General features: G+C 32.0%; 1 protein-coding gene across 3 annotated transcripts; it reads left to right on the top strand.

Annotated features, from left to right (window-relative positions):
* Positions 1 to 2,530: 2,530 nt before the first annotated feature.
* LOC127720414 (heat shock 70 kDa protein 12A-like) lies at positions 2,531 to 23,269 on the top strand. 3 transcript variants are annotated; one of them, XM_052226994.1, is made up of 5 exons: positions 2,531 to 2,947; positions 4,890 to 5,215; positions 6,398 to 6,616; positions 12,710 to 12,866; positions 22,107 to 23,269. In XM_052226994.1, the coding sequence occupies exons 2-5, from the start codon at positions 4,904 to 4,906 to the stop codon at positions 23,159 to 23,161; spliced, it is 1,743 nt and encodes a 580-aa protein (XP_052082954.1). In that variant the 5' UTR covers positions 2,531 to 2,947; positions 4,890 to 4,903; the 3' UTR covers positions 23,162 to 23,269. The 3 variants fall into 3 exon arrangements, with proteins under 3 accessions (XP_052082954.1, XP_052082955.1, XP_052082953.1); XM_052226993.1 differs by lacking the exon at positions 2,531 to 2,947 and adding an exon at positions 4,623 to 4,734; XM_052226995.1 differs by lacking the exons at positions 2,531 to 2,947; positions 4,890 to 5,215 and adding an exon at positions 4,602 to 4,734.
* Positions 23,270 to 24,381: the final 1,112 nt, after the last annotated feature.

Genomic DNA, 24,381 nt, shown 5'->3' with positions numbered 1-24,381 from the left:
TAGATGATAAGAAACTTTTGCAGCTCAATGTATATGTTGCACTTGAATTTAGCTGCCTTGAAAATAATACATAATTTGGATGAAGTTCAAGATTTTTACAAAATTGGTAGTTGAAGTTAGCAATGGCCAATGGACGTTGCTAACTTCAACTACCAATTTTGTAAAAATCTTGAACTTCATCCAAATTATGTATTATTTTCAAGGCAGCTAAATTCAAGTGCAACATATACATTGAGCTGCAAAAGTTTCTTATCATCTACATCCGATTTCACCTGGATAGATGCACGCTTGATAAAGCTAGTTAGTCTAGCGAAATATTGCGTTTATTTTCATCATTTTGTAAATATTTTAAACATTCTTATATTTACATACTAAATAGTGTGTTAAAATTACATTGTTAGGCAATCTATATATATATATATATATATATAATTCGTCTAAATAACAGCCCAACAATGTTCGATCTATAAATTTGCGGAAGCAAATTTTTTGTCCTTCCCTGGCCGGGATTCGAACTCATGCTACTGAGATATCGTGGCACCAAATCGCCTTGCACTATGCCCGACGCGCTTGACCACTCGACCACCTAGACCCGACAAAAATCAAGCTTTCGGTGGCCGGTTGTTACCTTTCCTTGTTAGTTTTTATCTAGCGTCGTAACACAGTACATGATATATAAGGCATGAAGATGGAATATTACAGATCAACTGAATTATCTATCGTAGAGGATCTTACGAATTAATGTAGGATGCAGTCACAGAAATAATTATATTATAAGTACGTCTGAACCAGTGACAACTCTACGACAGATTTTATCCATCGGATCACCAGTGATGGTGATACAAGGCTGAAAACAATCAGATGGATAAAATCTGTCGTAGAGTTGTCACTGGTTCAGACGTACTTATATTATATATATATATATATATATATATATATATATATATATATATATATATATATATATATATATATATTTCGAATGGTCATTGTTCACCACCTATGAAAAGGTTACACAACCCGAAATGAAAGCTGATTGTTATTAGCTGAAGTGAAAGGAGGACAAGAGGTTTGTTTTTAATGCACAGAAGTGTTGCCGGAAAAAAGTTTGAAAAGTCCGGATTTCAGGCCCGGTTGGGAGAGAAGCGCAAAATTAGATCTACCCTGACATGTTACACTTTATTAGGTCCATTAAAAATACTTCAGATATTATCTACCAGGTATTTGTTTTGATATTAAGATCGTTTTATGTCCTTGACGAATTAGGACATTTAAACATGTTTATTAATAGGTCGATTACACTACCTTATATGGATATACATAAATGTGCATACGAAGGATCTCGGCAATATACATATTTGTTTACATAACATCCCAAAAACATTGACCTGGGTAATTAACCAATGCACTGAATGGGTTGAAATGCATGATGGACTACTACGTTTTTACAATTAACCGAGAACATGTGTTTTCTACTGTCATACAATACAAATTTCGACATATTGCCGGAAAACAATTCATCTTACTTTTACTTCTTTTATGTTTACATTTACAGACCATGATACAAAGTATTTGTTATATGCTCTGATTTACGAATAAATGATTCTGTCATAAGAAAATAGTGTTTGAAATACCCGAAGCATATACCCAATAATATTTTGCATAAAAAAACTTTAAGATTTCAGGCATTTGTTCACTAGACAGCAACCAAACGCCCAAAGAAACCCAACAGATATAACATGCACATCCATTTATATTTTCAAAATCGAGAGGCGTCTAATCATTTCAGCAAGTCTCAAAATAATAAAAAATAACCTTTCTATAGAATGTATAAACAAATTCATAAATAGGTACTGTACATGTTCAAGTGCTACACACACCATAAAACACCTAGTCATTGAAATTACTGTTGTTATGTCTTAATTCCTGTCTGACATTGTTCGTACAATCTATGAGAACATATGTCCTAGCTTTTCAGTTTCTTTGATTTTTTTCTAATTCAAAATGTTTTTTTGTTCTGTAGGTAAACCATCAATATTTTCGTCAATCATTGCAAGAAGTTGTAGTTTTGTTTTGTTTTCGTCTTTACATCTTACGTCTTTAAGTTCATCTCCCTCTCTTTTAGACATAGGGATTTAAGAAACTTTTAACGGAGTAGGATATTTGCCAATCTTGATAAAATCAGCTAAGATTTTCTGCATATTATGTCATTCTACTCGCACGTACTTTTCTGACTCCAAGCTTACCATTCTTTATTCTTAATCGTCCAATGCGCAGTCTATTTTGAAACAAATTATTGGGAAATACTAGCTTTGAATACCTTTATACTGGACAATGGTCACTTCATTTCTTATTTCACGTAAAATGAATGCACAGGTTCAGTGCATACATGTTACAGTAGACAAAACCTGTTAAACTAATTTAACAAGACTAAAAAAAATCGAATTCTAAAGCATGTGATAATTTTTTAATTTTTTTTTAATCTCAGTACATTAAAGATTATGTTATATATATATCATTATCTTAAATACATTAGCTGAATAAAAATATTAGATATGAGATTACGAGATTACGAGATACAATAAAACATGACAATTTTCAACCAAATTCCACGTGTTCTTAAGTGATAGTAGTAGCCCACAATGTATTGCGGTTCCTTCAGTCGATTGGTCAATTTCTCAGATGAATGTTTATGTTTTGTGTTTAGGAAATTAGAATGCAAATGTATTCTGACGTCAGTACCACGTACCACCCTGATCAAGAATCAATTAATGCTTTTTATTAATTAATCTACCATACTATTTCTATTTGAGCAACAATCAATGCTGGGAATTAAGATTAAAAAAATGGATATGGTTAAATTTTAATGCGTTAAACAGTCTGGAGAACGAAAGCTGTTCCGCATGTCACACAGCACAGCATAAAACAAAAACAGGAAGCTTAAAAGGTATGTCATAAGAGTGTAAAGGACCCATTATCAATTTTAACAGATACAAATATTTATTTGAGACAAAGAGGAAGTAAGGTAACAGAAAAATCTGTTGAAACTAATGTTTCTCATAATTGCTTTTAAAACGCACAAAATGTCTAGGGTTTTTGGAATATTGATTAACAAATTATATGCATTAAACACCACTTAAAAACAAATGGTCTATTTAGAACAGAAAAAGAAGAATTCATATCTTAAACACATGAATAAAAGGTATACACCAATTGCTGAGTACAATATCCCATAAATGACATACATTAAAATTTGAGATACAAAGGAGGACAGCCACGACGAGGTTCTTGACATGTTGCGGGGTTCATTTAGAAATCTCAATCCTTCCCCTTTTAATCTCAGTGTCTGGAATAAAGAAAGACATACGATTTCTGACAAACAACCAGTGTCTATACAATGTCTAGCTTTTCTTTTTATCGCGATCAGTTTGTATCTTCACGGATTTGAAATTTATTGATTCGTGTTTTGTTTAGGATACTAATTACAAAAAGATCCTTAGTTTAGATTTTTGTTTGTGGTAAACTCTGTAGTGGAGATTTATACATGATAAAATTCTGGAGGTCATTTGACTCAATTTCGGCATAATTTTAAAGTTTTGATGAATATAGAAATAAAAAGTCTCCACAACAAACCAAACATGTGTTGTTTACTTTGTTTTGAATATACGACTTGGAAAATATTTTTTATTGATTGGCCCCTAAACTGTTTACATTCGAGTACCACAGATGATGTCACTTTTTGTTTATTGGTGGACTGGACTCATGTCTTATTCAACAATACTACGCTACGCTCGTAATAATTTAATTATTAAACCTTGTATGCCACGCGGAAATCACTTTTATTCACTAATCCTTATTCATCTTACTTTATCTGGCTTAATTCTTATTCGTGAAAATCCAGGATTTTCTCAGAAAAATGTACGGAAAAGTTATTAAGTATAGAAAATCTGGCTGATCTCAAGAAATTAAGAAAGCTATGTTTGTTTGTTAAATTTGATTATATTCGAGATTTAATTGAGATAATCCCGCATTGTTTCATTTTGCGAAAAACTATTTATTACGAACATATTGCAGTGTCAGACATTGTCATGTTTCGTAAATTTGAATTGGTAAGGTGATCTGTAAAATTTCAAGTCTTCACCAATTTTATTTTAACAAGATAGATTTTCCTTGAAGTGCCAACCGATACTAAGAGTGGTTGGTAGATATGATGCAAATAGCAATTCTAAATGTAACAGTCTTTAACTGTTTTGAAAGTCCAAACATTGTAAAGATAGAAATAAGATATGTTTAGATAAATAAAAGCAGCTTTACTAAAAGCTGATCTAATTGACTACAGTTATTATAACTAATATAATAATTTACAGTTATTAACTAATATAATTAATTACAGTTATTAACTTATATAATTAACTACAGTTATGATAACTAATATAATTAAGTTGCATTGTGTTCTAAATAAGTTGCAATGTGTTCTAAATCACTTGCCGTGTGTTTAAAATACATCAATAACAAATACTGCTTAACTGTCAAAGTTAGCTGTTCACTCAAATCTCTAATTTGACATGTTTGAAACGAACTATAATTTCTGAAAACGTTAGCAAGACCAGTTCAATCAATACTCTAACTATAGACTGTGTATATACAAATGTGAAAGTAGGAATTTGGATAATTGTAACATTATAAAAGGATAAATATGGATAAAATAAGATACAGTAACAACATCTGATTGAGGTAATTATGTTTTAACTATGAAAGATCATTTTGCATAACAAACAACTGTGGAAAAGTGAAAATAAGTATGACCTACTTTCCTCACTACAAAGTCATAGTGTGAAACAAAAATAGATCAATAGAATTATAAATGATACAGAATTATTTTTTTAAAGGTCATAACCTAGATATGTTGCAGACGACAAATCATATGTTGGTGGCTGCTGTGGACTTTGGTACAACCTATAGCGGTTATGCATTTTCCTTTCGCCATGAGTTTAAAGAAACTCCTCTCAAAATCCATGCTAACCAAGCCTGGAATGCTGGAGGGCGATCACTTTTATCCTTGAAAACCCCGACATGTCTGTTACTAAACAAAAACAAAGAATTTGTGGCTTTTGGTTATGATGCAGAAAATATGTTTTCTGACATAGTAATGGAAGGCGAGCAGAATAACTACTTCTACTTCCACAGATTCAAAATGAAACTACATAATAATAAGGCAAGTGCGTTAAACTATCTCATAATAAGGCAGTTGTATTAAACATTATAACAATAAGGCAAGTAAAAAAAATGAAAAACAGTTAGTTTTTAAATCCACGAGGCATTAAAGAGAAAACTAACATAAAAAGAACCTATGTTTTCATGTTGGCTTATTATTGTTTACGTATTATTATGCATATCTTACAATACGTGAGGTGTCACACACATTTTGATATATTTAAATTGTAGAATAAAAATGAAAAGTACTTGTAGTTATAATGAATACTGAACCACTAATATTGAATTTCACTTTAAAAATATGTCATCATAAAAGATACTCAGTTTGAAGTACTATTACACTTCGAAGCATTAAAGGTTTGTAAAAATTAAAAAGACTATACTTATCATACCAAATTATTGCTTAGAATTAATGGGGAGCGGTAGATCACTGATTCCATCTAACAGTGAACCAGTGATAGTCCTCAGGAAGGAGTAAATGTGGGAGTTCATAGCAAATTCTCAATTTCGAATTTTCAATTCAACCTTTCTTTAGATTTTAAATATGGGATTTCGAATGCAAGTGATCATTCTGAGCTTTCTTTGTAATGGCATTTTCAGAAAGTATAGACAGGGATAATTAAATCTTTGTTAAAATCCCCAGAGCCCTCGTCAAAATTTTATTATTAGATCAAAACATATAGTGTTTGATGTCTCATAACGATATTCTCAATATGGTAATAGAATTAATCGTTTTGAATATGTGCAACGTAGGTTATATTTTTTTCTCAAAAATATGCTTTGGAAGAAAGAAGCAACAACATCAGTTTAAATGTTTTAATTTCGGTGTATGAGCTGACTAGAGTCATATTTACACTGTCATAAATCGCATTCATTTTTGTTCTTCTGAGTTTGTTCGTTTCAAGAAACATAGACAAGCCAGCAGTTTTGATACAATTAAGAGGAAGATAATGCCAAAAAAAACAAAAATCAAAACTCATAAATCGAACATAAGTCGAAGAAAAACCGACAATACATGACAAAAAAAAAAAAGAAAACGATGAGAAGACAAACAGCAGTCAGCAAAACGCTATAAAGAAAACATAAGACTAGGCAAAACGAACCCCATTGATATCTGCTACTTTGGAATGGTAAACAGATCCTGCTTTGCATGTGACACCCGTATTTACCTTTTCTTTTGCAGCATATCACAAATGAAATGGTTTTGAATGACATTTCGGACAAACAAGTACTAGCTTTAGATGTATTTTCATTGGCAATCAAAGCATTAGTGACGCATTTACTAGATATTCTGGAAAAAAGAGGGACTGATGTTGAAATGAAAGATATATTGTGGGTATTGACAGTTCCTGCTATCTGGTCGGATGCTGCAAAACAGTTCATGAGGAGAAGTGCTGAAAAGGTAAAAGGATTATTTATTTATTTGAAAGAGAAAGAATTTGCTTTAGATATTGTTTATTTCCTTAGAATAACTCAAAGAGCAAAGTATGATTATATGATTTACTATTGTTTGCATATCGGAAAGCAGTTTATGCATAATAAGGACGAGAACAGTATGACAATAAATCCAACAGGTAGGATCTGCAAAGTGGGTCGACCAGGATAAACGGTAATTTTGACTGCAACTTGAAATGAAAGTGTATTAGATAAGGATAGAAAAATTGTCAACAAGCCAGCTACGTTAAAGATTTTTTTAAACTTTTTTTAACGTGCAGATCGGGCCACTCTACACGAGGCTCCTCATTGCTGCCGGAATTGGCTGCGTTTCTGAACATGTCGCATAGTCAAACCAAAGCTTCACTAAGTATGGATTTAACTGCCAGATGGGTGAGACCAGGGATGACCATATTTCTATACTCCAGTCATTTCTTATAATGAAAAGCGAAAGAAGAAATATTTAAAAATAATTTTGAAGATATAAAAGTGCTGAATAATTCAATAATGGTATAATTAAGAGTGTAAAGAGGAAAATGTACAGGTGTTTCTTTTTTGAAAATATGTAGAATGAAAAGGTGCAGGACAAATTATCAAAAGGCGCAACTAAATTAAATAAACAATTGTTTAGGTAACAGTAGTTTACCGATGTTGAGATATTATAAATTGAATAGGAAAACAAATCAAGGTAACAAACACAAACTGTGGGAATAGCATGAACTTCAAAGGGAGAGCGACCGAAAAATCCATGAATTTTGATTTTTTTTTTTTTGTACCTTCAACAGAAAATATTTTTAAAACAGCAAATTACATATTTATATATGAATAACTGTTTAGGACCTTCTACCTTTGTACATCTTGCACAGGCATAATGGTCGTTTGTTTAATCAAATATCAAATAATTTATGTTTAGTCGGCAAGTTGAATAACAATACAGTATAAGATCTGAGCAAGCGTATGAACCGACATACATAATAAATTAAAGGCATGCATAATATATACAGTGCCTTTGTAATTATATTTGAAAAATTTTATCTGAACTCACCTAATATTTTGAGATGTTTAATTTTGCCCTTACCTCTAACATCTTAGAATCGAATCATAAAAGTTCTTTTGAATTCGAAGGGTACATTTGTCCATATCTTCCGAATTGCTGTCTCCATTTGAGCCTTTGTGGTGATATTATGTGCCTGTTTTATGCCACTAATTCTCAATTATATTAAGGTCTGGACTTTCTGCTGGCCATTTTCAATGCCATGAAGTTGAATTTATTCCATGTACTCTTTCACAGAATTAGCTCCAGGATCCGGGGCATTGTCATCTTGATATATGCAATTGTCATCAGGGAAATGACGATCAATAACAGTCCAAACAAAATTATAAACAATCTCAATATACTTTAAAGCATTAACATTACCAGTTACAACAGTAATAGTACCAACACCTGCATAGGTAATGCAGCCCCAGATCATCAAACTCAAGCGTGTCCCACGGCCAGGATTCAAGCATGAAGGTGTTCATTCTTCACCGGGTCGTCTCCAGACTAAAACACGATAAGCCATTCCATTCCAATTTCCACTTTGCATTCATAATTATAGATGACTCTTCTCCAATAATCTTTCATAATTTTGTGCCTGTTCAATTTCCATCATGCCAGCCTTTTTTACATTTGCAGCACGAGTTCTAATGATTTTGTTTATAACCCTTTTTATACAACTTTCTATGAACAGTACGCTTAGACAAGGGTTTTTTCCTCAGCTCATTAAAACAGCAGTTATTTCATGAAGTGAAAGTTTTCTATTTGATTTGACAGTGGTGTTAGCAGATTTGCCTTCCCGTTCTCTCCTAGTTATCCAAACTCCCTCGACCTTTAAAACGATGTAAAACTCCATAAATAGTTAGAAGTGGATGTCCTGTTTGCCGTGCAATATCAGGTCCTTTCATACCAGCTTTATGCACTTCTGCAATGGAATTTTTCGCCGACAGGTACAATTCCTTACGTTATGGGACCATTCTCAAAACTATACAAAATACAAACATAGCAGACGATTCCAAACTTCCAGTAACAAATCTGGATAATGACCGACCTCATAATATTCATTTTGTGCAATAAGAGAGATAACTCCAACTTATTTGCCGAGAAAACCGCTTTCGAAATTGTCACTTTTAACCTGCAATAGACATGACGTCGTGAAATTGAAAACGGTCTTTCTCCTTCGATATATGATTGATTTATTTATTTATTTATTTATTTATTATTGATTGATTGATTGATTGAGTGTTTGTTTAGTTTGTTGACTGACTGATTAAACAGATCGGAGCGGGTCTCTAGGAACAAGCGAAATAGCGGATCCTCTATTAAAGACATGGGACTGAAACATGAATGATTGATTAATTGACTGATTGATTGATTGGATGGTTGGTTGGTTGTTGACTAACTGATTAAACACATGAGACCGGTACTCAAGAAACACGCGAAAAGTGGACCCCCTATAAAACACGTTGGACCGAAAAATGATTGATTGATAAATTGATCGATTGATTGATTGGTTGATTGGTTGGCTGGTTGATTAATTGGTTGGTTGACTGATTTAACACATTGGATCAGATATCTAGGAGAAAGCGAAATAAGAAAGAGCTCCTGGATCCCTATTAAACTCATGGAACTGAAACATGCATGCATGGTTGTTTGATTGATTGATTGACTAATTTTGAATGGTATTCTCTTGGCGTGGCATCGGATTTAATGTCGTCATTCTGACTGAACATGGTTGTGTATTTATAAAGAAGACTTTTTTGTTCAATAAACTGAATGTGACTTTTTTCCTTTGTAATACTGCTTATTTCAAGCATTCCTGTCAAGTTTTGTCATAATCAGTTCAATAGTTTGAAAAAAATCTAGTATAATGTAAGACAACTTCTACAGCGATTCGAGCAAAATTTCTTCGAAAAATCCAAACCAAGTCGCATCATGATAGAATATAGTGTGGACCAATAAATGGTCAAATATTTATCTCATTTGCCTACAAACAGTTGAATATGATACAAAAGATGACTTTAGGATGACAAATGCTACTAATAGACCTCTTTGTCTTCCTTATAAGGTCTCTTTTGGTCCATTTATACCTCTCATTTCCTCAAAATTTCTACTTTTTAGGCCAATAAATAAAAATTTTGGGGTAACTTTCACTCATTTATGATAGAAATGTTATAATAAATGATTAATTGAAGTATTCAAGCTGAATGAACTATCCGTATAAAAGTTTACTGTCTCCAAGGAGGTTTCAATAAGTCCTTACGTAAAACTTAAATTTACGCCGCGTTCCAGAGAGGGACATAAAAAGCTTCTCTTTTGGTGAATAATTTGTTGTTACTGCTTTAAAAATAATTTCATTTACTTAAAACTATATATTTATTAAAGTATTTCTTAGGAAATTTTTTTTAGTATAGCAGAATATAAGAAATAAGGTGAAAAAGCTCCCCAAAACTCTAAGTAGGGCTTGTTCTGTCAACTAATATTCATGGTAAAGTCCTATTTCAAGGAAATTTTCTCATAAAATGTGTTTTGGAGACTCAATCAACTCAGAATATTTCATTATTTGTAATATTTCACTTAAATAGCAAGAAATTTTAACACATGAGAGTACTCACAAGGTCAAAGGTGCATGTACAGCTTCCCATATTAGGTGTAATACCACCATTGATTTTCCCCTATTAGTCTTTGTTAAATTTGCACTTTTCAAAAAATTGTGCAGAATTTATCTTTATTTCAAATAAAGAAATACTTGGCATGAGTAAAGTTTTATCCTGTCCAGTACTATAGAAAAAAATTCACATAACATTTCATTGCATATAAGAAAATAACCATCACTGAAAGTTAACCAATCAAATTTTCCCCCTTTTTTAACCTGTGTACAAGCTTTAGTAACCATGTAACCTCAAGTTTCCAAAATATTTTATAGAAACCCCAAATAAAAAAATAATGGTGCTTTGAAATACCCAAGATATATGTTTATGACCCAGAAATGTTTTACTGCAATGACATTTAGGATCAATTACCTACAACTGTCAAATTCAAGGGAATATTTTTTTTCGACCTATTTTCGTATGCAACCGGATGTGACGTACTATGATTTGGTGGTATTACACCTTATACATGCCGCACAGGCAAACGGACGTCCTTGATGCCCTAATGAAAATAATCCTTACATCTTCCCTTTATAAATTAAATTTTCTCTATTTTCTACAGAACCTCGGACTTCAAGTTTTATTTATTAGTTGTGTGTGCATTTTTTTTTCTGTTTTGTAAGGAAATCGGACATTGATCTTTACTTTTTGTTTAATTTAGGTGTTAATTTCTACTTCTATTCCTGGCACGCACTGAAGATGATGTGATTGTGACGTCACCAAGTACATATAGTCTAATTTAATTCTTTGCAGATGGAGATATCGTCAAGACAGGTCACGCGTATAAACATAGTGCTAACGGATTTAATTTTCTTTAATTTAAAGAAGAGCTGATGTTTGATCTTTAATCAAGAGTGTTCGTGCGATCCAAAGTTTACAGTATGGAATTTGACAATACATTTATCGATCATTTTCAGAAAATGTACATTGTTACAGGAGCACAGATTTGTATTTTAATGCATGTTTAGAACCTTTGATTTTATTTTCTCAGTCTAGGCCAGGACGTCAAGCTGACCGCACATGTATTTAACGGAATGTAATTTCTTTTTTCAACAGGCAAACTGACCACGAGTTTTCATTCATTGCATGCCCCGAAAACATGCTGTTGGTATAGTAATTTAACAAAACGTTTATCGATTATTTTCTGAAAATACATGAATTGGAGCAGATATTTGCAGGATTTCTATTTTAGAAGTTTGTACATAAAACGGATTGCATTTTTCCAGTAGAATTTACGGGCCTGAAGGCGATTTTGATTTCAATAGAATTGTGATCCTCGAAAAAAAAATCAGTGAAATGGGGGAAGGGGCGATGACGGTGGTGGAAAGCCCTTGTTTGATTGATTGAGAAAAGATACATGCACATCATAATAGCTGCAAAGTTTGAAGTTATAATTTGTTATTTTTTTTTATTTTACCATAAAATGACGCATATAATTTTGACAAAGTTATCCAGCGACTAATATTTTGGTTAAATTTATTTGTCGATATCTATAATTCTTTCGGAGTAGAATCGGTATGAAGTTAATGTCAAAATTAAGAACATGACTTTGACCTTAGACTTTGACCTCATTTTCTTTTGGGTGGACCCAGGACCTCAAATCAAATGACCCTTGTCTCTATCAGCTAAGGTTTACAAGTTACAAATACATATCAATTTCATCAAAAACATAAGGGGAAATAACTCTCATAAGGAGTCCCTGGATCACTTCGGTCACAATTTTTTTGGCATCCAGAGTATATAATGAGCAATTGGGAAACATAAATTTGTCGGTTTCTTTTACGGTTAGGAAGGAGTAAAGATCACAAGTAAACCCGTGTTTATGGAATAACTCATACAAAGACAAGTGTTCGGTTAAACGGTGTCAGTTTCAAAAGCGTATTGACTGTTAGATATCATATACCAAATATCTTAGTTACATCTTGCGAAACAAAAAAGCCTAGTAAGAATTAAAAGTGTCGGAAGAAAAAAAAAATAATAATCAGAACAAAATCAATAGGGAAAAGTGGAAAGACTTAAAAACAAACAAAGGAAATATGTTTTTTGTGTACGCTGCTGCAGTAACCATGTATGGTTAAAAGTGTGTTCAATATCTGTAAGCAACATAGGAACATGCTTGAACACTCCAGAACAAGATCATGGACTTAAATTGAAATTACCATTCTGTTCTCACTTGTACTAGTATCTGTAAAAGATAAATATCAGAAATCATATGTACGGCCTTGTTTCTTAATTAAGTCTTAAACAGGTGGAGTCATATTATATAAAATCTTGTAAGTCTCGGGGACATTGTATTTATCCTTCTTACATGTAGGCTAGGTATTTTTGCCTTAGGTATAAATATATATTCGTTTTGATTTGATCAATATTTCAGGCAGGAATTCCAGAAAGTAATCTTAATATTTCGCTTGAACCCGAAGCAGCATCTATTTATTCTCAGTATCTTCCTACAAAGAAACTACTTGGAGCTGAACAACAAGGATTTACCATGACTGAGCCTGGAACAAAATATATGGTTGTTGATCTTGGTGGTAATGTTACTTAATGTTACTTGTTATTCAAACCCTTCAAACAAAGTTCGGGGATATATATAAAACAGCCTGTCTGTCCGTCTCTCAGTCTGTCCGGATCAACTTCTTTATCCTTTGTTTTATTCGCTTCAAACTTTGTAGACTTAAAGATTACGAAAAAGCAAACATTACCGGTGAAAGATTTTTTTACTGTTTAGTTAAACGAGAATAATGCCCCTTTCACGTTAGAAATGTTGACCCTTTTCAATACCAACCTTGTCATCGTAACTCGTTCACATAGTTTATCGGATGGGCTTGAAATGTTGTACAAAGTTAGATCCTCAAATGTAGATGTTCATGTGGGTTGAATTTTTCGGTCCATTGAGTTTCTGTAAGTTATGCTCCTTTCAACTTAAAAATGTTGACAGAACCGACCTTGTCATCGCAAATCATCCTATACGGTTCATCGTATCAATATGAGAATCACTACATTGTTAAATCATAATATACAGATGTTCATGTGGATAGGATGTGTCTATCCAGTGATTTTTTTAGTTATGCTCCTTCTTACTTCGAAATGTTGGAAGAACCGAATGTGTCATCGAAACTCCTCCTACATGAATTATCTTATCTAAAAGAAACTTAGAACATTTTCAGATCCTAATATACATATGTGCATGTATGCATGATGTTCTGGGCCGTTGAGGATTTTTTAGCTATTGATTCTGAATAGTTTATCCAGAATTATGCCCCTGTCACCTAAGAAATGTTGACCCTCTTCATAACCAACCTTGTCATTACAAGTCCTCGAACACGAAAGCTATATTTTAAAATCCTATTTCACAGATGTGCATGTTGGTAGAATGCTCCAATCCATTTCAAGAGATATGCCTATATGAGCTTAGAAAGTTTTTGGCCCTGTCCATCCTATACCTTGTCTTCGCAACTTCTTAAAAGTTTTTAGTAAAAATGGTTCATTATATCTATTTGAAACTTACTACATCGTTAGATCCGAATATGCAAATACGAATGTTTGTAGGATGTACTTGCATTTTAGAAAAAAATCAAATAAAACACCCAAAAAAGTCCAAATTTATATTATCAACTTCTTTGAATATCCGCATTTCAGTCACTAACATACTCAGTCAATCCAGGATTCGTGGTATTAGTCCAGCTTCGTGGATAGTGTATATTGTTATTGTTTTTGAATAATATTTATATATTTTACAGTAATCTAATTCAGAATTGGGAATTAATTGTAAAATGTCGGAATAGATCTTGCCATACCTCACATCAAATGAAACTTCAATGAATTTTAAAAAAATTTGATAAGCATCATTATTTTTCATAAGTTTAAAACTTTTTTTCACAGATTTATTACTGACAAAGATTAATCAAACCATTGTCACTTCTATAGTTTATTGATACAGTTTTACTATTATTTTGTCTCATACATTTGACAGGACAAATCCTGAGACATACTCCACCCAAAGGCTCTGATTTTTATTCTAGTTTTAATGTATTTCAAAACAACCAGAAGGCAGATGGATACAATTGAATGCGGTCATAACCTGTACAGCAAGTCAACTTGATGACCAGACATTTTGACTGGTCAAACATAACTTGCAACGGGGATTTGACTGTTATGGTCAGTCCTTGATACGAAGTCAAATTAGTTGTAAAAGCATAGTTGTTCCAAGGACATCTTATATGACATAAGTGAAGGTTAATATTTGGTCCGCCTCTGAAGTTAACTGGGGAGGAATATAAAAATAAGGAGATGTTGTAAAAAGATCTTTTTTCTCCTCTTAAAACAAATTTCCTTAACATGTTTACATTTGTAAATACCGGTTCTTTAACATTAGTACAGAGCATACAATATGGTTACTTGTGTTAGTTAAAAAATTCACAATAATCCGGATATAATTTATGTCTTCACCTGAATGATTTTTTTACTAATTGTTTTGTTCACAAATAGCTTTATTTTACACAATAGGTGGCACGATTTTATTTTCTATCCATGAACTAGGTTGCTCTTTTGTGTACCCTACTTAAGTCACTGTGATTGGATAAAAATGCAGTATCTACTGAGATCACCCCCAGTTTTTGATGGGGTTCGTGTTGCTCAGTCTTTGGTTTTCTATGTTGTTTTGTGTACTGTTGTTTTTCTGTTTGCCCTTTTCTTTTTTATCCATGGTGTTGTCACTTTTTTTTCGACTTATGGGTTTGAATGTCCCTTTGATATCCTTCGCCTCTCTTATACTGAACATATTTTCCCAACCTGATGGAGGAATCAGGTGTAGAAAAATATAGAATAATTTTACATACAGATGAAAATGAATATTTCAGCAGTTTTTTTAAATTGTGTATTCACTGCATGAAAAATAACCTCAAAGCACTAGTGGCCTAATGTTTATAAAGATAGCAGAAAAAGTAAACGGTCATCATTCATATTCACATATGCATATATATTGTGTAACAATTCATTTGATTGTATTGCTCAAATTTAAGGCACCATGATTGGTTAATAAAAATATCTTATCTTATCATATCTTATCCACATTAATTTCTGAATATTATAAAGAAGGTATTTCAGTTACCTGTGTATGCAGGTTCTGGGTCAGTGTTAGAAAGTGGTAAAAATTCTAAAAAGGCTATCATTATCCCTATGGCCTAGTAAATTGAGCCGTGCCTTCTATAGTGACATGGAATATATCTAATCAAATTGATTAACCATGGAATTTTTCTAAAGTTTGTTGTGCAGGATTTCTGTTATATTTTCATTTTATTCTGAGGTCATTGTTTGATTTAAATTCATATATGTTTTACAAAATATATGATCTACATTAAAATCGGCTGCTTATTTTACCAGATCATTCAGCTGAAGGTAATATTCAATTCCTAAGTGTCATGTTAACTACCTTATATCTTGAATATCATTGTTCCATTGAATGGTTAGGTAACAACAGAAAAAAATGAAACTAGTAATATAGAACAACAAGAATAAAACTACAGTTGTAGAAAAATTCAGTCAAAGCTCTATACATAAAAAATAAATAAATAAATATATATATAATAATAATACTTTCTTTTTTTGAAAGAATTATTATTTTTTACCAAAAAGCAAGTTTATCTCTTTATGTAAATCAAATTCACACAACTTTCCTCAATTTTTTATTTCAAATTAGTTAATTAAATAGCTTACATTCCTTAATAGTTAACCAATCGTGTAACAATCCTAAAATCATTCTTGTTTCAATATGATTGCTGATTTCGTGCATGCACATTTGTTATTTTTTGTCGAACATGTAGTATACTTTATGTGTAGTGTAACTGATTAGGGTTAGAAGTAAGTTCATAATACTCCTTATTATATACTTTATATCCAAAAATTATACTCTTCATATTAATAGCATGTCTTTCAATGATTAATTGCTGGATTGTGTGTTGTACTTCTTTCCAAAAAGATTTAATATATGAGCATTTTAGAAAGAGACAGATGGGTGCAGTCCCAACCTGTACAGCAAGTTAACTTGCTACATGTATGATCATACTCCTCTTATTATTTACAGTGTAAGCATATATCTGGTTCTATTATATGCCGTTGTTTTAATAGTTTATTACAGGGAAGTATGTAATGTAACAGTTTTCATCTTAATTATTCATAGCTATTATTATCTAGAAATGTAAAGATAAATTTCAATCTATTATATGCAAAGTTAGTGTTTCGTAGTGTTAACTTTGATTTCCATGTCAAAAAGTCAATGAGTGTATGTATTCCTCTTGATTGTAGTAAAAAGATTTAAATCTTATGGTTATTTAGGGATTGTATAGGTTTTTTTATTTATGATATTGTGATTTTCATTTTTATTTATTTTAACTTGGGTACGTTTAAATTGTGAGTTTTTGAGGATATTAGTCCACTGTTTTGTAATAGCTTTCTCTCATTTTCATAGTTCAGCAATCCAGTTTTCCCTATTTTTAAGATTTACTCAGTTTGATGTGTAAAATGATCTTGTGTACATGTATAATAGATAGATAACATTTGTATTGCAGCAGAATATTAAGGATATTACAAACATTATGTACCTGCTGAAAATATTTTTAAAAAAAATATTTAAAAAAAAAAGTAATTACCATAAGTAAACTTTACAATAAAATTAGTTTTTTATGATTATCTTTAAAATATTACATTCCCTCGGGCATCAAAACTCCTCGCAAATATAACAATAACAAAAGATATGATTTCAGCTTCCCAATTGTGAACTTTCCATTTCTATGTAGCAACATTCCAGCAGCGCCTGCATACGGAGTATTAATCTCCCAATTGATACGATATTCCCGGGCTTGTATTTCCTATCATGATTTCCTTGATAGAGGATTGCAACTCACAAGGAAGCTATTAAACCAAGAGTTCCAAATGGTGAAGTTGAAATCATCCCTTCGTAAATTTTACGAACGCCATCACGAGTTGGTTGACCATGACGGAATAACCGTTTCACAGACGATATCGGATATGTTCCTTATGTCGTAACTACAATACCCTTCCCTTTTCACGAATGTGACCTACCGAATTAGACCATTTACCGGATTTGTAATAACATAAGCAACACGACGGATGCCACATGTGGAGCAGGATCTGCTTACTCTTCCGGAGCACCTGAGATCACCCCAAGTTTTTGGTGGGGTTCGTGTTGCTTAGTCATTAGTTTTCTATGTTGTGTCATCTGTACTATTATTTGTCTGTTTGTCTTTTTATTTTTGGCCATGGCGTTGTCAGTTTGTTTTCGATCTAAGAGTTTGACTGTCCCTCTGGTATCTTTCGTCCCTCTTTTATATGCATGATTGATAATATTTAAAAAAAAATAACTAAACATATTTCTTTCGTAACAGCCAACAACACAGGTCAAAAACATTACAAGAAAATTATATATTCTTTTAAATATATAATTGGTTAATAGTGATTAGCATTTATTAAATAACAGGTTTTCAAAATATTTCCATACATTGTCAAATTCATTTATTTGTTTTATTTGTTACAGCTATCATACTTTCTAATTTGTGCATATTTTTTCAGCTTTATTCTAATTGCTTACAGTGAGAGATTCTTTTTAAAGCATCTAGAATTATGCAGATATTGTTTAATATAAAGAAAAATTATGTTGTATGGGTTGTTGGGGAAACTTTATGATAAGTCTCCAAATCGAGAGTTTAATTTATTCATTGGGAGACTTATTCCACCGGAAAGAAACCAGTTATCAATGATATCCTGTAGAAAATTTTGTACAGCAATGTAATTCAAAAAGAGATGCTCTATAGACTAGTTTTTTGTTTTACAAAATGTACATAAAGGGTCATCAGTAAGTTTTATTTCAATAAGATACTGATTTGTTGCAATAATGCTAATGATTAATCCTATATTGCGACCACTGTGATTTACTATTTTTGTATCGCCTGCGACGAAAGTCGCAGAAAGCGAGACATAGGGATTGCTTTTCCGGCGACGGCGACGATGATGACGGCGTCAAAAATTGTTAAGTTTTCTGCTTAAGTTAGATTAAAATGAACTACCTGTAATAGATCAATGATATTTCGTATTAAGTTGCATTACTATCAGTTCATATCAGTTTGAAGACTATTTTGAGGCCCTGCCCCACTAGGTCATGGTCAAGTGACTTTGAATTAATTACCAATTTTCAATGTTAAGTTTTCTGCTTAAGTTAGTGTGGAAACGCCTGTACCAAGTCAGATATATGACAGTTGTTTTACATTCGTTTGATGTGTTTGAGTTTTTGATTTTGCCATTTGATTAGGGACTTTCCATTTAGAATTTTCCTTGGAGTTCGGTATTTTTGTTATTTTACTTTTTTTCAATGTTAAGTTTTCTGCTTAAGTTAGTTTGATAGAAAATACTTGTGATAGATCAATAATATTTTGTATGACGTTGCACTACTATCAGTACATGTCAGTTAACGACTATTTCAAGACCTCCCCCCACCCCCCTAGTTCATTATTAAGTGACTTTAAATTAATAAGCAATTTTCAATTTTAAGTTTTCTGCTTAAGTTAGTTTGATAGGAACTACTTATAATAGACAATTATATGTTCTATAAATTTAAATTACTGTCCGTACATCTCAGTTTGTTGACCATTTGGAGGCCCTACCCACTTGCTCATGTTCCAGAGACTGAATTAATTTGCAATGTTAATGTTCATTCGCTTGTCTTTTTCTGATTTTGTTTTGCCGACAGGCGAGACATATCTTTGTGCCAACAGTCTATAAGTAATAGAAAAGGCAGTCTGAAAATATTTTAAGTTCAAGTTCTGTTTACCTAAAATGTTAACCCACTTAAATTGTCCAGTATGAATAACATTATTTCTAGTCAGAACAGAATACATATCATTTGACCCTTTAAAGTGTTTAAAAAAATACTTGTAGATATGATGGTATAAAAGGACAAAATAATTTGTAAGATCATTTAGTGAAAGATTCTGATGCCTCTTTCACTGATGAAATGACACTGTTAAATTTCAGAAAGTCTGTGTTAATGTTATCGTTTTGCTTAAATTTGGCAAATGAAAATCTTAATGCTATTATTGCGCAACAGTGGATTTGATAAAAATTAATCATAAGTGAAGTTTTCTCTCTTTTTGAATAATTATTTCCCAGGATCTTAGTTCATCTTTCCAAAAATAGTTGTTTACTGCCATATAAAATTATCTTATATCTATATAATCAAGCCACAACTGAAACATTTTCTTTTTTTTTAACTTTTGCTTGCCTATATTTGACATGAAAATATTTTGCCATTTAGTATCTCTCTGCAAAATCCTTCTTATCCATGTTGATTTAAGTGCTGTAATAAACATATTCAAATCAAGCATTTTCAAACCTCCCTCAAAATTATCTTTAATTAAAATATCCTTCGTAACTCTATGTATAGGTGAGTTCTAAATAAATTTATAAATAAGTTCATCTATTCTCTTAACAATATCATCTGGAGGGTTTGGCTGAGAAATAATTGTCTAACCTTGAATCAGTAGAGTAGTGCATGCTCCACTCAGTTCAAGGTTAATATACTTTTTTAATAAGGGCTACGCTCGAGACTTGTCCTTTAAGCGAGTAAAATGATGCTTTTAAAAGACCAGGTGGATTTAACTGAAAAATATCATTTAAAATATTAAAAGTCAATATTTTCAATGCTTTAGGTTGCACTTCTGTAAATATATGCAAAAACAATGCAATTTCCCTTAGGAACTCCTTTTACGGCTAAAACTGTGCCACTTTTACTATGAAGTTTCGAAAAAATTATATCCTAGAATGGAAAGTTCATATGTGCTACAATTGTTTTCAAAGGTCAAAATATAGGGCTGTGCGGCATATTTTCAACATTTATATGCCCCGAACTTCTAAGAATTTAAACTTATACTAAAATTCTGTACTACCCCTGCCTTCACTTTTGGTCCTCCTCAGAACTCAATTTCGCCGCTATCCATGTGTATTTATACTGGTAACATTCCCAAGGTATGTCTCTATGAGATGAAACATAGAGATCATATCGTGGAACCAGTACAAAACAAAACAAAATATCTATGAATATTATATATCTCCCCAAAAGAGGCGTGGTTTGTGAAACAGCTGTATTTACAAAGTGCAACCTATACTAACATTTATTCTAATAGAAAAATTTTGAAAAACATTTTTCTCACAACAATACTTATTTATCAGAATCATAGCCTGAAAGAAATCACTGCATATACTCTAATTCTTCTTTTACAGTACATTTTATACCCCCACCCCTGTTTCAATTTTTAAAGAATTTGAAAACAAGACTTTAATTATTGTCAGCTTACCCTATGTGCTTGTTTTCTGACAACCTTTATAGGTTAAATTATCTGTTTCATGACCCAGGGGTCAGGGATTTTTCTCTTTTTTTTGCCACTGGGGCCTCAAATTTGCTGAATAATTCTGCTGTTTCTGTGAATATGGAATATTTAGTACATTTTTAGGATAGAAAATACTATTGTTACTTTAATTGAGGAATTTTTGTATCTCTAGCTTGTATTTTTTTATGCCGCGATCACAAGAAAGCATATTCAGGTGTTACGGCTTACTTATGGGTTTTTAACAGGACAAAAACACCTCAACAACAATATTCATCAAGGATCTATGGGTTTCAATGACTGCAAAGAGTTAACATAAGCACTTCTTAATAATTTAAATTACAAATATGCAAATAATATGAATTTACTTTGCATACAGGGTTTTATGTAAACTGTTAATTTATGCGAGTCATCATAGTTAAGGCCCAGGATTTTCTCAATCTTCATGAAATATTTATAAAACTTTATATTTGAGTTAATTTCATTAAAATTTCCGAAGATAAACCAGATTTGGTGAAATTCTACATGTTCTCTTTATTCACCCAATATAGGTTGCACTTCTGTAAATATAGACAATACAATTTCCCATAGGAACTCCTTTTACGGCTAAAACTGTGCCACTTTTACTATGAAGTTTCGTAAAAATTATATCCTAGAATGGAAAGTTCATATGTGCTACAATTTTTTTCAAAGGTCAAAATATAGGGCTGTGCGGCATATTTTCAACATTTATATTCCCCGAACTTCTAAGAGTTTAAACTTATACTAAAATTCTGTAATACCCCTGCCTTCATTTTTGGTCCTCCTCAGAATTCAATTTCGCCGCTATCCATGTGTATTTATACTGGTAACATTCCCAAGTTATGTCTCTATGAGATGAAACATAGAGATCATATCTGGGAACCAGTACGTAAACAAAACAAAATATCTATTAATATTATATATCTCCCCAAAAGAGGCGTGGTTTGTGAAACAGCTGTATTTACAAAGTGCAACCTATAATAGACAAGTACTTGTTAGTTTACAAGCCATTAATCCAATCATTGAAATGGGTATTATGTCATATTATACTAAACTCATGATTTATCTTCAAACTTTGTTCTAAAGGGACTAAATGAGTTCAACGGTCTCGTTCTCTATAAACCAAATGGCTGATATGTAATAAAGGTAATATTCAATTTCGATAGATTTTAAAATCCATTAGGTAGCAAAACAAAGGTTTTTAAAACAGTTTTCTCCCAATGACAAAACGTCAGAAATGCATTTAGAAATAGAAGTTATTTTCTGTGACGAAAATTCATTCCCACTTTATTTAAAAGGGAGACAATTATATGGTATTGAAAACTAAAGCTTATTTACTAGTATGTATATTAACAGGTGGTACCGCAGATATAACTGTACACAAGAAGCTATCAAACGGAGGACTAGAAGAATTGAAACATGCCACTGGTAATGACTGTGGAGGAACGTCCGTGGATGGTAATTTCTTTCAAATTCTTACCCAAATTGTCGGTGGTCCTTTAATTAAGATTTTTCAAGAAGAAGATCCAGAAGGTTATTTAGATCTCTTCCGAGAGTTTGAGGTGGTTAAAAGAACAATACACCCAGGCAAAACAGGGAAGATCAACTTATCAATTCCTTATGCGTCTCTTAATGAAAAGTGTAAAACTCACTTAGGTGAAGCGCTGCCCGATGTCTTATCCTTGTCTCCATTCAAAGATAAAATATCTTTTCGCGGCGATAAAATGAGGATTGATACTGAACTGATGAAGAACATTTTCAAGCCAACAATTGATAGCATTATATCGCTTATACAATCAGTTTTTGACAGAGATGCCTTGATAGAGGTATCGCAGATTCTTCTTGTTGGTGGGTTTTCCGAATGCTTACTTATTCAAGACGCCATAAAAATGAAGTTTCCAAATAAAAGGGTTATAATACCAGAAGAGGCAGGGTTATCAGTTCTTAAAGGAGCGGTGTTATTCGGACATAGACCATTTTATATCGAATCACGGAAAATGAAGTACACTTATGGTATTGAAGTGCAGCAACAATTTGATCCATCCCAACATGATAGTAAACATCTTGTTTTGATAGACGGAAAAGAATATTGTGATAAAATATTTGATAAACTAGTAAAAATAAATGAAACTGTTCCTGTAGGTTCGACAATTAACAGGTCATACAGCGCTACAGGAACAACAACCGAAACGGACGAACTTTCATTTTTTATATCAACAGATGAGGATCCGCAATATACCGATGAAGATAGTTGTTTTCATCTCGGGAAATTGACAATTCCCCTTTCCGATCCATGTGAAGGTGGAAGACCAATAACTGCTCAGTTTCATTTTGGGGGAACAGAAATAGCTCTAACTGTTACAGAGGTGAATTCTGGCAATCAATACGAAGCAAATTTCAATTTGATTTGAAACAGTTAAATGATAATGATGTTTAAAAAATATTTGTATAGATACTATAGAATACTGACTACAGAAGTCTCAGAACTGTTTTACTATTAAAATCTGTAACATTCTGAATGTGCTTTAATTTTTAATTCCAGCATTGAACTGGAGCTGCTTGTAAAATGTAGGCAACTTTGGATTTACTCAGTTTTCGACACAAATAACCCTAGGACTTTGAAAAAAAGTTACCGAAACTAAATAAAAAACTTCTGTTAAAGAAGTGAATACTTTGTTCAGGGTGTAATTCGTTTTGGCTTTTAGATAATTGTACCATCAATGTAAATTGTATCCATTTTAAACAAATGCTCTATAATCATCTTCGACTGTAATAGATAAAAATTTAATTAAAACGGTTCACGTGATATAAGCTAATTTATGTAGAGGTAATTAATTCAGTTGAAACGTATTTTATCTTGACGTGAAATTCGGTTTAAGTTATTGATAAAGTATATATCTTGTTTTATAGAGATGGGTTAATATCAAATTTTCAATTGATGTTGGTGACTTTTAGTAGTTCAGTACCTGATCTCACAACTTATATACGAATAAAAGAAGAGATGACGTAAACATGAGGGTCTAGAGGGAGTATTCATTTCGTTTTCTTTAATATTTTAGGGTATTTTTCTCTATTATTTATTTATTTTGTTCATTATTCGCTTTTCTTTATATTTTAGCACCCCATTATTCTTTATTGTTAATTTGTTTTGACTTTTTTCCTTATTCTTTATTAATTTTTGTTGGGCATATTTTTCTCTAATCTTGCCCTATTATTCTCTATTCTGTAAACCCCATTTAGACCCTCAAACGTCAATGAAATGCCAACAACAAAACTATATAAGACATCTAAAGAACAACATACGGTATTCAATGATAAACGAGCACGTTTACGTCGTAAAGACATCGTCTTGTGAATCTTATAATGATGTATTTCCAATTTGATAATAGTGGTAAAAACTGAAATTAAAGATTAAAAGCGCAATATCATAACTATTTGACTGAGACATAAAAAGTTATATATGAATCGATTTTTCGTACACGAAGAATAACTCTTTGTTCGATTGCTGTTTCAATAGACCAGGCAACTAAGATAAATAAAGCATTCCCTTTTCTAGAGATAGAGCATTTCACTACAAACAATGTTGTTTTAGAAGTTTATTCCTAAATTTCTATTGGAGATAAACCATGGA

The sequence above is a fragment of the Mytilus californianus genome, unplaced genomic scaffold (genome assembly GCF_021869535.1).
Source record: "Mytilus californianus isolate M0D057914Y unplaced genomic scaffold, xbMytCali1.0.p SCAF_11, whole genome shotgun sequence".
Lineage (NCBI taxonomy): Eukaryota > Metazoa > Mollusca > Bivalvia > Mytilida > Mytilidae > Mytilus > Mytilus californianus.
This window is presented reverse-complemented; position numbering and strand designations above follow the sequence as displayed.

Excerpts from the sequence above, each read along its gene's own strand:
- LOC127720414 (XM_052226994.1), top strand. The coding sequence starts at position 4,904 with ATGTTGCAGACGACAAATCATATGTTGGTGGCTGCTGTGGACTTTGGT. Across the intron at positions 6,617-12,709 it reads TGAGGAGAAGTGCTGAAAAG|GCAGGAATTCCAGAAAGTAA; the intron begins GTAAAAGGATTA and ends TCAATATTTCAG. Across the intron at positions 12,867-22,106 it reads TATGGTTGTTGATCTTGGTG|GTGGTACCGCAGATATAACT; the intron begins GTAATGTTACTT and ends GTATATTAACAG.